Source organism: Neovison vison, chromosome 5 (genome assembly GCF_020171115.1).
Source record: "Neovison vison isolate M4711 chromosome 5, ASM_NN_V1, whole genome shotgun sequence".
NCBI lineage: Eukaryota > Metazoa > Chordata > Mammalia > Carnivora > Mustelidae > Neogale > Neogale vison.
The window spans coordinates 47,294,864-47,313,149 of NC_058095.1; the positions used below are offsets into that span (position 1 = coordinate 47,294,864).

The following is an 18,286-nucleotide window of genomic DNA, read 5'->3' on the forward strand; positions in this document are numbered from 1 at the left end:
TGTCACCCTGAGTGACATTCAGCTTCCAGCATGGTTAAAACTACTTAAAATTAGCCTGCACCCTAGCTCCACACCCAACTCCTTGTTACCTGAAGGCCACAGGTCTGTTCCCAGCACCTGGACTGTGTTAACAACATCATGTCTGTTGTCATGGGGTTTTTAAGGCCCCCTGCTCTCCACCTCCTCCCTCAAAAGACAACTTAAAGAATGTAGACCTTTCCCCTCTTTTGACCCCGTTCCCTCCATAAGAGATTTGTATGTTGTAAAAATTATCTGAATGCAGCAGTACTTCCTCTCCTAAGTCTGCTTAGTTGAATGTGATAAAAGCCTCATAAAAACGGATAAGTTAATTCCTCCAGTTGCTTTAAATGAAGGTTTGGGTTTGGGTTAGTTGGGGTTTTTTTTGTTTTGGTTTTTTTGGGGGTTTTTTTGGTTTTTTAATTTCAGGGCTCTGAGGGAAAGGAGGTGTTTGGTGACATCTAGTGTCCATTTAGGACTTCCTCAGGCACCATTACCCTCAGCTTGGCTGTGTGGGGGGATGGGCGGGGTTATTTGGGAGGTAATTCTGGGGAGTAAGTGGGGGGAATATAGGCCTGGGGCGCAGGCTGCCCAAACAGTGTGATGAAACTGATCAGTGCCTGTCAAGGAGCAATCATTCACCTCTGACCTAACCAAAGGGGGCCAGTGAGGGGATACCATCGGAAAATATCTTTTCTTATTTATGATGATATGAAAGAGAAGCAGAACCTGTCCCCACCACCCCATTTCATGTTAACAAGCAGGTCAACACTGTGCTGTGATGACGAAGATGATGATGATGATGGTGTTTTCTCTCATTAATAACCCCAATGGGAGTCTATAGAGTTAGGAGGATGGGAATGGGATTTGGGGTCAGCTGGAAGGCAACGGTCATACACCGGTCAAATTCAGTAGAGGCCATTCCTTTCCCCCAGACAGGAACCAATCGTCTAGAACAAACCCTGGCAGCCTCATTCCTTCCAGGTAATTTTTATAAATGAGGGGACACCCATTCCAAGAGAGGACAAAAGGGAGAGGATGCCTCTGTGTGTGTGTGTGTGTGTGTGTGTGTGCATATGCATGCACAGAAAACTGCTAAAAAGAGCCCCATTGCATATCAACCTGATCCTCCAAACCCTAGCCATTTATTATAAAACCCAGCTTTTAAAAAAGAGGGGGAAAAAAAACACATTTTCTACTTTACTTACTCTTAAACTGTTGTCTAGACAGGAGTCTTCACTTTCTACACACATACACACACACACACACACGCACACACACCCTTTTCAGTCAGGTGGAAAGTCCCAGATCAGATAATTAACTACAAGGCCCAGACAGAATTGTTTACCTAGAACCATCTAAGCCATGGCAGGGTTAGGTTAATGCTCAGAATCGCCCGATGCTTTACAAACTCCAGTGTAAAAAAATTCCAGCCATTTATTTTGCAGTGAATTTATAACAAATGCTGTTAAAGGCTTCGTCTTTTGACAGAGGTAATAATAAATTCACTGTTAAAGACGGTAGTTTAATTCCTTATACCTCCAATACTGCACAGAATAAACCATATTCATCACTGAGTGATTTTTTACCACATAAATCTTTAAAACTAACCGGTGAAGGCTGTTGAGACTGAAATATTGTGAATTTATTAGATATGCCCATGTAGTATTGGATTCAGAGGTTTCCATTCGAATATATTATGGGGAAAATTTGTGTCTTTAACTGTGACATTCCCTCCATTTCCCACTGCCAGTATTATAACAAGCAGCTCCTCCAGAGTCAACTGCACGTTTATTAGACAGAGATTTAGTAATAAACTCCTCACTAATCTGCCAAAGAGGCTGGATGACATTTCGGTGAGATGCTCTATTTAAAAGGAGTCACAAAAGCTTTGTTTCTGTGTAATTATTTTCTCAAAAGGAGCTCAGCCTCCCCAAACCGCTGTCTGCCAGCGTTTCTGGGGATTCTATGGGTCCAGCTCTCCAACCAAACGAGCAAAATGTTAAAAGCAAATTATAACCTCATTGCAAACATACAGGGGAGTAACTTCCATGCAGTTTATAGGATTAGTTGGCAGGAGGTGAGGGGGGCCACTTGGGGTAATTGGTTAGAACCCAGAAAAGCTGGAATTAGTAGACGTTGCCAGACGTATGGTATTTAAGGGCTAATAAAAAGATTATATTGATTCTCAAACTAGAAATAATAGTAGTTTCAGAAAACTTGCTATTTAAAAACTTTCATCTTGACATATGACACATTAAAGATACAACTAAATCCTCAGATTTGAGCAAAAATCCTTTTACCCTACCATATTAATTTTGAGTGAAAATCCTTGCCTGTTAGATGAGACTATTCTGAACCTTTCTCATGATTTGCTAGCGAAGTGACATTTAAACTAACCAATTGATTATATCAAATTATAATGCCCTCTCCAGTATCATTAAGGAAACACTAATATTGCCAGAATGAAAAATATTTTTTTCTTTTAGATGCAGATATGTGTGTCTTTTTTTTTTTTGTCTTTCTTTTATTCTTTTTTTTTTTTTTTAATCAAAGAGCTTTGGCAGTTTCTCTGTTCCCACTAATATTCTATATTTGGGGAAGAGTTCCAGATACTAAAACTTCCAAGGAGCATTGTGAACTTTAAGATTCTCTTTTAATAAAATGAAATCAAATAGGTTTTAACTGTTTGTTCAACAAAGGAGAAAAATCTCCTGGCGGTGCAAGACTGCAGCCCATCGGAATAATTGTTAAAAGACAGAACCCGGCTAGAAAGATAAGCATAATACCAGCAATTAATATTCAGCATTTCACATTATAGTCAAGAGGATGTGTTTTTCTTTGTGATGTGGCTCATAAGCTGAGAGTATTGGGAGCCAGACTCTGAGCTCTGTCTTCTTTTTGTGCATGAGGATTAAGGAGGAAAAAAACAGCAACAACAATCCTGCTCCATCTGTAAATGAACAAACATCTTGATTTTATAGCTATTTGCTTTGTAAAACTGAGGAATGAAACAAAAATTACTGGATGCCTAAGTAACGCTTTAATTCCGAATTCATTTACGCTGTAGCTATGTAGTTGTCACAAACCATAATGCAGTATTTAATTAAAATAACACAAGTGCATCTAGATATGTCCTGGGGTAGCTATCACCAAATTATAGTCTATGCCATCCGTATTTTATTTATGAAATGGCAGATTCTAAGGTGCAGCTAGGCTGATACAACAGCATAAACACTTTAAACCTGCATTTTTATAAAGGCTCCCTTTTTTTTTTTCCTACTGTGTCTTTAAATATTTTCCTCCTTCTATCGTTCTGGGTTTTCTTGGTGGGATTGTTTTTGATGTCGATAAAGATCTCGCTTTCTAACTCTTGCTTTTCAACTGTTGACCTCCTGAGTCTTCTGGCTGTGAAATCCCCCATCTGTTGTCATGAAAAGGATTGAGTTTTCACAGGAGCCGCAGCAACCATGGGACACCTTAGCAGAACTTGGACGTGGATTCCAAGAGGGTAGGAAAAAAGCAAACCCTTTTCAGGCTCAGTGTGCTTGTTCCCATCCAATATTCCTTGCACCTTTTTTTTTTCCACCTATAAATACCCATTATAGTTTACACGCTTGCTTGCTCTACTCTGTGGATGTTCACATGCAGACATACTGCTCCTTTTCATAAACGCATAGCATCCATCTTGCACGCACCCACCATCTATCTCCTCGTTCACACTGGCTGTCCCATCCACCTCCTTGTCTGCAGAATTATGTTCAGCAAGGTCCCGATTTATAGGAAATAAATAATGAAAATGGAACGGACTGGGAAAGATAATCGAAACATTCAAATTGTTATTTTTCACTGTACTTTCCACAAACAGAGCATCTATAAACACCTAGCAAAGGTGTTGGCCGATTCCTAAAAAGCAGAGCCTGGTGGAACATTCTGACCGAGGGGGTCTCTACGTTGAATCTTTCCCGTTCCTGTCTCTCTTGCTTTTCGGTGCTCCAAGATCAGGCCATTTTCAAATGGTAAATGAGGCCGTGCTGTTCCTTTCATTCTTCCTTCCTATATTGACAAGTTTTTGTCATCATTCATCCTCTATAAGACAATCCTAAGATTTTTAAAACAGAAACAATCATTGCAATCGCCTTTTCAAAGAAAACAGCCCTTGCAGTTACTGTATAAAGATATTCCAGTAATGCTATCAGCGGTGCAGCAAGGGTCTTTGGAGAAAGGGTTTCTTATACACACTTGTAATTATTTTAGCCCCTTTCACAGGTCACATAGAAAGCTAATTTCAATCGCTGCTAATTTCCGTCCAACAAGAGTACGGTACTTGAAACCACCCAAAATAATTGGATTCAAAACAAATTTAGGAAATTGAGTGTGTTAGAAAGCAAATAAAAATATCCTTTTGGTAAGGAGGAGGGTGAAAGTAGTAAAAATGGCCTTTTTTTTTTCCCCTCCCTTCTTTCCCCTTCACAACTTTGCCATTAAAGTTGCACCTACAGCTAGAAGTTTGTCCGTGAAAAATGGTCATTTTGTTTCTCTGCTCAAAGAATGTTATTAAAATGCTAATTTAAAAGAAAAAGGAGTTAAATATCTAGCGATGGTGCATTCTAATTGCAACCATAATGAGCTCTCTAAATGTGCGTGCCCCTGACACACACAGAGCATAAACAGCAGTAAACAGATCATTAGTACCCGCGTTCATTTATTCTGGCGACCTTACCATGACCCCACCGAGGGTAGGGTGAAAAGCAGGTGGATCTGGCTGTGACACCCCCTAGAGGGATCCAGGAAATGAAGCTATAAGCGGTTGTCATGGAAACGCCTATGTGTGCAGATGATGTAACACACCGACAGGCTGTAGGGCTCCGCAACTGGGACGTTGCCTTTCCCTCGCCGGAACAATCTTGAGGATTAAATTATTCATTTCTTTAATTCACAAAGCAAAAGGAATCCTAATTTTCGTGGTGATGCGCAACTCTCTTTCATTTGTCTAAGGTCTGGGACATGGTGACTTGTCATCCCCTCTTTCTCTGAAACCTACCCCCAGCTTCCTACATTCTAGCCCCAAATCACTGAATCTGGCAAAATCAAGCAGGGGGTTTGGGGGACGGGGCGGTGGGGGGGGGCAGAAATCTGACACTCAATATCTGTACCTTAAAGAGAGGAAAAACCTAAGGTTTGAAGCTGCAATTAACAATATAGGCAGTATCCCTTTCTGGTGAGGGCATTTAGTTGACCAGGGTCCAAATGTCTACCTGTCCTGAGCAAGATGGCTTTGTCTGCAGCAGGGCAGAGTTAAGCCAGTACCCAATGAGGAGAACATCAAGCCGAGGAGACACCAGCCCCAAATGAACTCATCACCCTAGCAAGGCGCGAGAAAACGAGATAAGAGGAAACAAGCATCTGCTCACCCCCTCCCATGTCCAATTGAGGGAATCGAGATTAATAAAAATAATTCTTTGGAGAATGATTCCACTCTATCCTACCCTGTTTTGTACCAAACAACCTCAATAACCTTACGGCAATAGTAGAATAACGTTTGTTTCTTTTTTTTTTTCTTTTTTTTTTTCTTTTTTTTTTTTTTTAAGGAAGCTGCAAAGACAATCTCTGGAAATTATTTTAAAATAAAAAATATCCTGGCCTGCGCTTCCCCCCCCCCAAACCCCCCTCCCCATTGCACTTTAGATGAACCTGTGATATTGTAGCAATGGCCCTTGAAGTGCAGTGGGGAGGTGATTTAGGAGAATATTAAAGGCAATGTGGAGATTCAAGGCGCCTCTCTCAGGGAGATCTGGAGAAATACGCAGCACAGATGGGCCGAGCAGATTAAACATTTCCGTCACATTGTTTCCAAATTGTGTTGTGGTGCCTGAGGCTGGTACTACGGTCAGAGCAAAACAGAGCGGTGCGGAGCTGCGAGCCGCACAGTTTATGGAATACATATTAATACTCCGGTCTCACATGGTATCACAATTCTATCAGCTCTGAAATGGTGCTGTCTCTATTGTTCCTGAATTCTGCACTTGGCACCTTGTTTTCTCCCATCTGCAAAGTGTTTACCTTCCCCTTATCCTTTCTCTCTTTTTTAGGCAAAGTTCAAGTTGTGTGTATCTTTCTCATTTCTCTTCCCACCCTCCCTCTTCCCTTCACAGTTTAGGATTTTTCTCCCGCGCACAGCCTGTGTTTTGCACACACTTCCATCACCAGCCGTGTCCAGTGTGTGCACGGGTCCTGCACACCGGGCTGGCCTTGACGGGATCATTATCCTCCCGCACCCAGTTCGGGACCCGAGCTCCGGGTTTGAGTCTGAATTTCCCCTCACTTTCAAACGCTCTCAGACCGCCCCCCGCCCCAATCTAGCTGACACATTCCTCCTCAGAACACTCAACTCCTAGCTGTCCAGTTGTCATCTTGTGTCCTCCCCGCCCCTGACTGCTGTCACTGACCACCCGGACTTTCCTCGCCCCCTTCTTTCTCACTCTCACATGCCTTTCCCTCCTCCCCAGTCCAGGCCTGCCAGCCTCCAGGTTAGCAAGTTCCCTGAAATGTAACAATAAATAAAACTGGTTCAATTGAGGCAAATTTAATGGTTCATTTTTATGATGATTGATAGACCAAAACTCTGAATAATGGAAAAAAGAGAAAATGATTGCCAAGATCTTAAAACATGGTGTCAAACAGCCTGGGGAGCCTGCCAAGCTACCCAAGGTTTCAGCCGAGCGCTGAGCTCGAGTCCTCTGACAGCTTCCAACCCCACTAATCCACCATCCACCCAACTGACCGCTTCCTTTTCCCTTCTGCAAAATCTCCCCACAAAACCATTTATGCTGAAAAATGGGCACCTGCTTGTCTTTGGTGAACAATCCCTGTTCCCAGGCTTGCTTTTCTCAGCAGTTGGAAGGGTGCTGAGTTAGAGCCCTCAATTTATTTAATAATTTATGACATCCTCAGAAAGCCTTAAATTTCCAAAGCTGGATTTTAGAAGTAGAGAAATTGTGGGCCAATCCAGAGTAAAAATACAATGTTTTTGGCTGACCCTGGACTATTACAATCTACTCTGCTTAGAAATTCGAATTTCCCATCTTTGCTAATGATAATGTCGGATGCGCAAGCACTGATAAGAGAAATAAGCAATCATAAACCAGTAATTCTGTGATTGATTGGCCTTTCCTGTCCATATATCAAGTTTCTATTGATCTTTCAAGTCAGGGCCTGATTGATTGTCCTCTTGAAGAGGAATTCTCTTATTTACAAGCACTGATATAGTGAACTTTGATGGTTAAAAGAACAAAAGCATGAGACGTTTTCCGGGACTCTTGTTCCGTGGAGGCTTATCAAAGCCCAATTCCATGTGAAAAGAGAACATTCTATTAGGAACACTCCCAGGGCGGACAGTGTCAAGCAGTTTGCTCCAAATACCATCACGCAGGTTTGAATGGGAGCTATTGAGAAGACAAAACAACTTTCAAGTCACAGCTAAAGGGATGGTTCCTTAGTGGTACACCTGAAAGTAATAGAACATTGTACATCATTATGCTTAAATAACAAAAGAAAAGAGAGAGAGCACACGATGGTGCCTTAGGAGGAATGAGCAAGCTTGGTCAGGCTTCAGCCTTAGAAGAAGGAACAGGCTCCAAAGCTGGAGGGCTGAAGCCTCAGAAACCCAGCATGGCACAAACACGGATTCTTGACTTCCTTTCACTGTACATTTAAAAGCGGGGGTAAAGGTGGGATGGAGAGGCCACCCGGGCCAAAGTGCAGATCCAGGCCATAAAGATCCTTGTGTCCTCCCCTCCCCAGAGCACTGGTTCATAAACTGTAGAGGATTCATAAACCCTTTGAGAATCTGATGAAAGTTCTGGACCTCACCCCAGGGACAAGACATACGGACACGTGCACACAAGATTTTACACCAGTTTTAGGGAGTTCAGAGATCCCTTCATGTCCATCCATGGACAGGCCGGGGTTCACAGACTCCACTTTAAGAATCTGTGCCCTAGAGGGTGGTGCTTTCCTTTTGTTGGAACAGCCTAGGATTCACTGAGCCTAGAAATTGAATTCTCATCCCAAGACAGGATGGTCATTCCAGGTCATGTCTGTGCTACTCCAGGGGAGCCATGGAAGAGCTTATACAAATAGGAACCAGCAGGGAGGAGAGAAATTAAAATGTAGCAATCATGGAGTAGGGGTATTTAATCTCTTTTAAGGCTTATGATAGGCGCCTGCTGGCTTTCCCCCTGATATCCCCTGACACCTACTGACAGGGTATTTGCAGCACCACACAGGGACTCAGGGCCCTGTGACAGGAGGAGCACTGAGGAGGTCCATGATAGTCTTGAAACCATAAACAGCAATGGGAAACCACTGGAGGCAGAGTCAAGCTGCGCGACATGCCCGTGGTTTGTGGCCATACTGCTTTTTGTTTATAGAATTTGCTGTTCTTTTTATGGCAGGTTTGGTAGGGTTGGGTTTTTTTTGTTTTGTTCTGTTTTGTTTTCCTTGTTGATGGAGATCAGCAGCATAAATCCTTTTATGGCACTGTGAAATCCCCCATAAACACTTTTGATTGTTGCTGATGGTGAGCGCCGTGTCTATTTCAAGTTCACTCAATGTTCTGCTCATCTAGGCCAGTAGCTTCTCCAACCAGATAAGGGAGTCCAAGTAGCCAACCTTTACTTTCAAGATTCCTTCATTTGGGGGGTTCAAGGAGGGGGAACAGGGTTGGTGTTGAGCGAAGCGGTTGTCTAATCAAGCCTAGAAATATTTATGATGGAGCAAACCACACGGTGCACTATTTTTGAGGGAAAACTTCTATAAAGACTGCCTGACAATAGCCTAGTGGTTGAGGTAAAGGGTTTGTTTGCTTTTTTAAAAAAACAGCTTTTTTATGTTCTTATCTAAAGCATCTTCAGTTAACAAGGTTGTGTAATTAACCCCTGAGCTATACCACCCACAATGTGTATGGAGCTAAGGAGTGAGGACCCTGGACAGTTCTGATCCCTCCCCGTGGTAGGCGTGTCTCCCCACCTTGGAGGTAGAACCACTTCCGCATTGAGGATTTCAGGTCTCCCGGGAGCGTCTCAGTGTTTTTCTGGTCTTTCTAAACATCTGGGCAGGAGAAGTCAAACTTTATTGAAAACGTTGATCCCAGGAATTCAGCCCTCTCTACCATCCCCAAAACTAAAACCCAAGAATCAGCAACTTAATAAAAATGCAGTAAATTAGCACTTCTAGACAAGAGCAGAGTTCATTCAGAGCTGGGGTCTGCCTGGCTGAGCCAGTACTCTCTCCATTTTAATAGTTTAATAAAAATTAGCATAATTAACGAACATCTGTATGATCCAGAGTGGTGCAATTTGGCACTTGGAAACGAGGGCTTAAACATGATTGCTGTGAGTTTAATGTTGTTTTAATTCTTTTTGGCACTGTGCAGTGAAATAAACGTTTGGTGGTGATAGTTCTCGGCCGGATCTCATTTGCATTTTTCTCCCTTTGATTATGAGCAATTGTGGACTCCCCAGCAATTCATCAAAGTAGAAATTATTTTAAAATACCTCGTGGTGTTCAGACTGGGCTAGAGCAATGCATGGGAGGTGGTAGTGGAAGAGAAGACTAGAAATTTTCCATTCATGCTTTAAACATCTCAGCCCTGCAGCCCTTTTTGGGTATCCAGCCAAGGGATAAAATCTGGAAAAGCCAGTCAGATCCCAAGACCTGTAGGTGCTTTGATTAAGCTCCTAGGCTCCCACAGCAGGGTGCTTACGGTCTCTGAGACTGTGCCATCTTCCTTACTCTCTGCTTGCTCTTTTGTTTTGAAGGGCAGAGAGTTGATTTCACTCATTTCAGTTCTCAGCACCGTGGTGAGGCTTCTCCATCTGCGGGCGGCGGGGTCAGTGTTCCCTTCGAGCAAGAGCACACAGACCGGGAGCCTGGTCCTTGCAGGTGTCCTGCTGAGTCTCATCTGCTTCCCATTCGCACCCCCTTCAGGCTGGCAGAGAGCGCCTTCCCAAGCCTTGGTCCCTACTCCCGGCGTTGTGGCTAAAGGCGGATTTTAAGGGAGCATGAGCCAAAGTCAGGAGTCTTGAACGCTCCCTAGGGAGGTCCCACCGGAGCCCCACAGGTGATGAAGACGACGCCGTTTGGCAGGTGGAAGCCCACCCTTCACACACGGTTCAGCAAGCTGGCTTTGATCAGAAGACCAGCGTACAACACCGCGTCCGCCCTCCCACCCGTGAGGTAGCAGAAGAGATAAAGCTAGGGTTTTTATGAGTAACAGTGCAAGAGGAAGACAGAGTACATGTCTCTCCTTCACACCAAGGCTTTGTGGAAATGGCGTTCCAGCAACATGCTAAGCTGAAGGCAACGCTATGAGAAAACTTGAGGCAGAAACTGCCCTAACTTCAGTGTTGGAAAATGAGCAGTAACATAACTCGTGTGGAGAGGAGCTTCAAACATCCCGACAGCCACAGGCTCTGGGTAATTTGACAAGAGCTCTGGGTAATTTCCCACAAGGCAGCGCGGACTGTAGGGAGAAGTTGGCCTGGGAGAGAGTGGGGGCATGAGAAGGTGTGGGGAGACAGTGGGCTGGGTGGTAGACACACGCAGTTATTTAAGACTGGCTCTTCAAAGGTAATTCCCTGTTCTTTTTAGGATCAGCTCAGCCTCACTTGGCATAGCATTTGAGACTCTCTGCGTGGTATTTAGGGAGCCATCTGGGGACACTGTCTCCAAAGGCAGCTGCTCTCTTCCTGCCACAACTACTTCCATCACCAGGGGAGTATATTGGAGTTAGCTGAAACTAAGTCTGCTCAACTAAAAGAATAAATCTCACTGCTCCCTTCATGTCTTTATAACCTCATTTAGCAAGTATTTTTTGGCCCCTGTGTGTGCCGGCTACCATGCTGAGTGCTGGGAGTAGAGCAGCAAACAAGACCAACAAAGCCCCCGCCCAGCTCTCACTGGACTTTCCACCTAGTGACCGGCAGTGAGACAAAGACAGCAGATACGCAGCAGCAGGATGAACTCACTTCCAGGAAAGCACAGGGCACAGTACACAGTACGTAGCTGCAGCCCCCACACAAGAGAGTGGCAGAGAGAAGCTTCTAGAGAGTCTAGAGAAACCCAGGAATTGAGATCTCAAGGCTGCTTAGGAGTGAGCCCCTGAAAGGGAGGATGGAAATAGAAGCCAAACAGGCAGAGGAAAGGCTCCAAGGTAAGAAGAGAGCCTGTGGCCCAGGGGAGTAGCGGAGACAAATTTCTGTTTTGCTAAGGGTCCACTAGATTTAAGGGGTAAATAACAATGCTGAACAGGGAACAGGACCAGCTCATGCACAGCCTTGTCCACCTTACTAAGACATTGACTGGAGGCAGTGGGAACCCACTTAAAGGTTTCAAGCAGAGAAGTTATTTTTTTTTAAGATTTTCATTTATTTATTTGACAGACAGAGATCACAAATAGGCAGAGAGGCAAGCAGAGAGAGAGGAGGATGCAGGCTCCCTGCTGAGCAGAGAGCCTGACACGGGGCTTGGTCCTGGGATCACGACCTGAGCCGAAGGCAGAGGCTTTAACCCACTGAGCCACCCAGGGATCCCAGAGAAGTGATTTTATCAATGTGCGTTAAAGTGATTCTGGCTTCAGAGAAAGACTATATTGGAGGAGAACAAGAATGGAAATACAGAAATTAGCTTGGAGGGTGTTTCTGTAGTCTTCATGAAAAACGACAGTGACATTATTAGGATATTGGGAATGAAGACAAGTGGACGGATTCCAGTAAGGCTCTGAAAAGAGAATCAACAGAATTCAAGGACTGACCAGAAGAGGAAGGTGCAACTGGAAACGACTTTGAGTTTCTGGCTTGATTAACTTGACTGCATAATAGTGCTACCATCCACTGAGATAAAGTGCCCAGGAGGCAGAGCTGGTTGGGAGTAGGAATGGAGACAGAGGCAGAATGATGGCGTAAATTTAGGATATACCGAGTTTGAGCAGCTTAGTGGACATGCACTTGGGTATTGGGATCCAACACTTAGATCTCCGCTGGAGCTATGGTTATGAGTCCTTTACAGGGTGGCTAGAGCACCGAGGTCTATCAGATTGCTCAGGGAAAGTGCATCAAGTCAGAAGAGGGCCAGAAGAGGTGGGAGGTTGACAGGCACATCAGTAACAACAGGCAGGACATAGGAGCCCCAGAGTGGGGGCAAATAGAAAGGGAACGATAGGGTGTAAAAGAAGGGGCGATTACAGGGTTGGGAGTGGGGGGCCTTGAATGCAGAAGAGCTTTTCAAAAGCACAGCAGATGTTAAACACTGTGGGACTGCTTCTGAAAGCACTAAAAAATATTTTCATTCTTTTGAAGGAAGTAAAATTTAGGAATACACGGGGAATATCACTTATTCTAGTTCAACTGCATTTGGGGTACCATGAAGCTGTCTTTTTACATCCTTGGCTATTGAATTTTACTATTAAAAAAAAAAAAGGAAAGAAAGAAAGCCAGATTGGTGACACAATAAAATTCCAGGTCAACTGGTTATCCTTCTTTTCCTTTGGATAACCTATCTCCCCCCCTCCTCCAGCTCTGCCTCCCGACTCTCCCAGCAGATGACCTCTTTTCACCTTCAAAAAGAAAAGAGAGGCCATCAGAAGTGTTACCTTCTGTTAACTTCAGCCACCAAAAGAGGAACGTACCTGTACTGACAATCATCCCTCCTTCCCATTAAAGCGCAGGAGGGTCCCTCCTCTGCTTTAAAACTCTCTCTCGGGTGCCTGGGTGGCCCAGTGGTTTAAGCCGCTGCCTTCGGCTCAGGTCATGATCTCAGGATCCTGGGATCGAGTCCCGCATCGGGCTCTCTGCTCAGCAGGGAGCCTGCTTCCTCCTCTCTCTCTCTGCCTGCTTGTGATCTCTCTCTGTCAAATAAATCAATAAAAATCTTAAAAAAAAAAAAGCCTTTTAAAAAAAAATAAATAAAAAATAAAACTCTCTCTCATCTTGTATACGTAAGAGCATCATGTGGGCGCCTATGTCCTGCCTGTAATTACTCTTGTCAACCTACCACCTCTTCTGGGGAGAATCTGATGTTTAGAGCACCTACTACACATCAGACATTTCTATTCCCACAACACAGGGGAGAGATGATGTCATCCCTACTCTTCCAGAAAAGGAAGTTAAAGCCAGGAGACAGTAAGGCCCCACAGCCATGGTTGAAGACTATCCCTGGTTACATGCCCTGTAACACGTCCTCTTTCTTTCTTTCTTTCTTTCTTTCTTTTTAAAGATTTTATTTATTTATTTAACCTAGAGAGAGAGATCACAAGTAGGCAGAGAGGCAGGCAGAGAGAGGGGGGGAAGCAGGATCCCTGCTGAGCAGAGAGCCCGATGTGGGGCTTGATCCCAGGACCTTGGGATCATGACGTGAGCCAAAGGCAGAAGCTTAACCCACTGAGCCATCCAGGGGCCCCTGCTTTATTTCTTGGAGGAGCGGTTCTGTGGAGTCTGATGCAATGTAAATGTCTCTAATGTAAATGGAACCTCTCATTTAGAGCACCCACTATGCGTCAGATATTTCTATTCCCACAACACAGGGGAGAGATGATATTACCCCTCCTCTTCCAGAGAAGGAAGTTAAAGCCAGGACAACGTAAGGTCACGCAACTATTTAATGACCAAGTGGGGACTGGATCCCAGTCTGTCTGACTCCAAAGCCCATTACTCTATGCTAAAGCTCCTTGGGAGCAAGCAGTGCTCTGATTCATCATTATACATCTCATGGGAACTCAAACAGCACTTTGCACATAGACAATGCTTGGTAAATATTATTGATTTGAACTATGACCTGACTCCCTGAATATCTTTAGTGCTGTGGCATTTAGGATGTGCCTAACTTTCTCAGAAGAAGCCATTCCACTCTGCTTGATAAAAGACGTGCTCTTTGGGTTCAGCAATGGCATCAAATGTACTAAATTCACAATGTAGACAGGCAGATGGAAACATGAAGGTAGAGTTTGCTTTCTTCCTCCAGGAGATTTTTTTTTTAATTTAATAATCCCATCAGGAGTGTTAACAAGTCATACTGCCGTCAACAAAGAAACCACCCAACATAATCTCCCATGCAGTTACCAGCAGAGATTAACGGATAAAAGACTGCATTCCAACTGAAACTACCCTCTTTTCATTTTTCAGGAGTATAACGTGTATGGCTGGTGGGTTGGAGAACTGAACAGCCTCATCGGTATTGTTCCAAAGGAGTATCTCACCACTGCCTTTGAAATGGAAGAAATATGAAGCCCAGGTATCAAAACGATGGCCAGTAAATCCATTGGTCATGCCTTCCTCTCTCTGTGAGGGATAAGAGAAGCCAGTGGAGTGTCTTTTCCTTACTTCCACAAGCGACACTAACGATTTACCACTGGAAGGTGGTGAAGCTGGAGTTGTTTTTCCTAAACTGGGAAACTGTGTCAGCTAGGATTAGGTCCAACAACTTGTGAAAGGAAACTCAAAAAAAAAAAAAAAAAGATTTAATTAACATAGAAATTTCTTTTTCTCTTCTGAAAAAAATCTGGAGGTAAATGATCCAATGCAACCAGTTTCCAGATATCTTCTCTTTTTGCTCCACTGTATGGGGGCAACATTCCAAAGCTTACCCTTATGGCCCTAAATGGAGGCTCCGGCTCCAGCGATCATGTCTCTACACCCTACCCAGCCAGAAAGATAAAAATGAAAGGAGAAGGCCACACCCACTTGTTTTAAGGACATTTCTTACATTCCATTGGCCAGATCTTGAGACAGACAGACTTATTCTAGGTGGAACCTGTGTCCAGCTTAAAAGTGGAGAGGGGAGAGGGTTCACTAATAAATTAAAAAGGGGAAAATGAATATTTGGGGATAACTAGGAATTTTTGTCACAAGGATGGGTCTGGCTTTCTTTATCCTCAGTTCTCAAAGCCAGAGCACCATTTTCCCATGTATTACGGGAATAGGGTTGGCCAAGACTAGGAATCCAGTATGAGGATTCCTATAGAACATAATCAAATTTACCTTCAGGTAATAAAGAACATGGCTCGCTTTTTATGAGAAAGAATCACATCGGAGAACAGCGGAGGAAGTGCCTCCTTTGGGTGGGTAGCGTTGGTGCCGAGTGGGTTTTGTTTAGAATTAGGATGGTGATGGAGGGCACCCAAGGCTAGCATGATGTCTCTACCTCCTTCTTCTGGCCTGAAATGGGAGCAGCCTTTACTGCTGGGGGTGAAGGATGACTTGCATCGATGGTGACACAAACTATCCTTGGAATCTTCCAGACCGGGGCCCACTCTAGTGTCAGCCGCAGCTGAGTGGATTCATTTAGGAGGATACATAAGTATAGATCTTACTCTGCGAGGCCCTTGTACAACCAGAAAGCACCAGCTTGGGCCTGTCGCTCAAGGTTTGACTTTATGACGTTCCTAGTAAGGATTCCATTTCCTGGCCATGAACGCAGAAGCAATGGAATTTTTCCGTCAAATCTAATATAGTCACTCTACTTCACTTTGTCATTGGCTTATTGACACAACTGTTTATCTCTCTCTCTCTCTCTTTTTTTTTTAATATTTTATTTATTTATTTGACAGAGAGAGAGAGATCACAAGTAGGCCGAGAGCAGGCAGAGAGACAGGGGGAAGCAGGCTCCCCTCCGAGCAGTGAGCCTGATGCGGGGCTCGATCCCTGAACCCTGGGATCATGACCTGAACCAAGGCAGAGGCTTAATCCATTGAGCCACCCAGGCGCCCCTGTTTATCTCTCTTTGACCCAACAGTTCTACAGCTAGGAATTAATCCTATAGCTACACTTGCACACATGCAAAAGGATTACACACAGGGGCCTGGCTGGCTCAGTCAGTGGAGCGTGTGATTCTTGATCTCGGGGTTGTGAGTTTTACACCATGTTGGGTGTAGAGATTAATCAAAAATAAAATCTTAGGGGTGCCTGGGTGGCTCAGTGGGTTAAAGCCTCTGCCTTCGGCTCGGGTCATGATCCCAGGGGCCTGGGATAGAGCCCCACATACACACAAGGCCTCTTGTCTATAATAGCAAACCACTAGAAAGAGAACTGGCCAAGTAACTATAATACATTCATGGAATTAAATACTATGCAACAATAAAAAAAAGAAAAAGAAGGTCTCGGTACAATTATTGGTAAGAAAGAAAAAGGCAGCAAAGAAAGGTAGGCCTTCTCATACATTTGTGTGAGAAGGGAGTCTCCAAGGGCACCTGGCTGGCTCAGTCCGTACAGCATGCAACTCTTTGTTTTTTTTTCTAAAGATTTTATTTATTTATTTGACAGACAGAGATCACAAGTAGGCAGAGAGAGAGGAGGAAGCAGGCTCCCTGCTGAGCAGAGAGCTTGATGCGGGGCTCGATGCGGGGCTCGTCGATGCGGGGCTCGATCCCAGGATCCTGGGATCATGACCTGAGCCGAAGGCAGAGGCTTTAACCCACTGAGCCACCCAGGTGCCCCAGCATGCAACTCTTGATCTCAGGGTCATGAGTTCAAGTCCCATGTTGGGTGAAGAGCTTACTGGAAAAAAAAGGTGGGTGGGAGTCTTCAGTTGTTTCTGTGTGTAGAAGATCTATCTGGAAGGACAGAGACAATAGCACTGGTTGCCTCCAAGGACAAGTCCATGACTGGGTGGATAGGACAGAGACACTCTTTACTTCGTGCCCTTTTATGCCATCTTTGTTTTGAATCATAAAAGCAAATTTATGTATTTTTCCTCCTTTAGGTCACATATCCTTTTCTCTGGCCTGCCGTTATGAAGAAAACAATCATCAGGAGTCTCTATTCCCTACCCCAGCCACCCCACCAACCCCACGGACTCTTCTCTTTACTGATGAGACCCAAGCCTCTGATACCTGGTAGTTACTGAAAACCGCCAGTGAGACAAGTGGAAAAAGGCACAGTCAGCAGATCTGTTAATACACCTGCCTTGTCATAGCTCATCCCACCTTTTTTTTTTTTCATCCTTCCTTTAAACATGTCCACACATCCACTTCTGCCTTCTCCCCAGGCTTATCACAGAGAAGGTAACGAGGGGAGGAAAACTTTGGAGGAGGAAGTTGCTAGTTGTTTCGTCTGATTAGAAAAGCATAAATAAACTTCATACTTGGTTCCTAGCAGTGTGTGATAGTGTCACATTTTTTTTTTTTTGCAGTGGTCTCAAAAAGGCTAGTTCTGGGTCTTCCTGCCACCTCCAGGCAAAGTAGAAAAGGATAGCCAGAGAGAAAACAAAGACCCAGACAGAAGAGGGGACAGAAGAGCAGAATCATCTCTGGACCCTGAGCCTGCCTGCTTTGTTTGGCTTCTCAGACTTCTTTTGGCTGCCTACTTGGTGGTTTTTCCTTATGTGCTCAATCTCTGAAATGAGACAGGGCTAGGAGCAAGTCCTTGGAGTCAGCACATTGGAGAGTTCCTTCCTGGCCCTCCACTCATGACCACACTGTGTCTTGCATCACAAGTCCCAAGCAAAGGCCAAGAAAGTGCTTTGGGGAGGAGTTCTCTGTGCACAGCCCTGTTCCTCTTCCTGCGGTCTCACTTTATCTGTGGCTAAAAGAGGCAGCCAAACATAGTGGTTAAGAACATAAATTCTGGAAGCAGACAGCCTGAGAATAAATCCCAGTTCCCCATTTACTAGGGGAGCAAGTTACTTGACATTTTACATATGCCTCAATTTCCTCACCTTAGAAAGGGTGTAGTCCATTTCACTGGGTCATTAGGAAGATTAAACAGTCAACACGTGTAACATACTTGGAACAATGCCTGGCGCATAGTAACTGCTCAGTAAGGGTCAGCTATTATTATGGCCAGACTCGCCATGTGAGAAATTTTGAAAAATGGACACCAAGCAGCTATAGAAATTTTCTCTTCAGAACTGCCTACTCAGAGCAGCCCTGAATCGGCAGTGGCCTTCCTCAGCTCTATAACAGCCATCTTCTAACCCTGCAGTAAGACACACATTTAACTCACCAAAAGAGAAAAACTAGAGACCAAACGAGGATGTTTCAGTGCATTCAAGCTTCTCAAAAGATTTTTCTGCCAGCCATTCATTTCCAGATTTTCTGACCCAGGAGCACCAAAAACCAAAACAGAACCAAAAAAAATACCGGAAGCTTTTTGTGTATGTGATGGATAAGGAGGTAAGAAAAAGGGACAAGTAAGGTGGGGGAAGGAATAAAAGATAAAAGGCAATACAGAGTTGGTAATGCGCCCTCCCTTTACACAGGGTGCTAAAGGAGACT

At 44.3% G+C, this 18,286-nt stretch overlaps 1 protein-coding gene across 1 annotated transcript in view; it reads left to right on the plus strand.

The window, feature by feature from the left end:
- The window catches only part of SKAP1 (src kinase associated phosphoprotein 1), a 268,220-nt gene extending 251,056 nt beyond the window's left edge, over positions 1 to 17,164 (plus strand). Inside the window, exons 12-13 of the mRNA XM_044250249.1 lie at positions 14,199 to 14,307; positions 16,774 to 17,164. Coding sequence (XP_044106184.1) covers positions 14,199 to 14,300 — 102 coding nt within the window. The 3' untranslated portion in view covers positions 14,301 to 14,307; positions 16,774 to 17,164. The remainder of the gene's footprint in view (positions 1 to 14,198; positions 14,308 to 16,773) is intronic.
- The last annotated feature ends 1,122 nt before the right edge of the window (positions 17,165 to 18,286 follow it).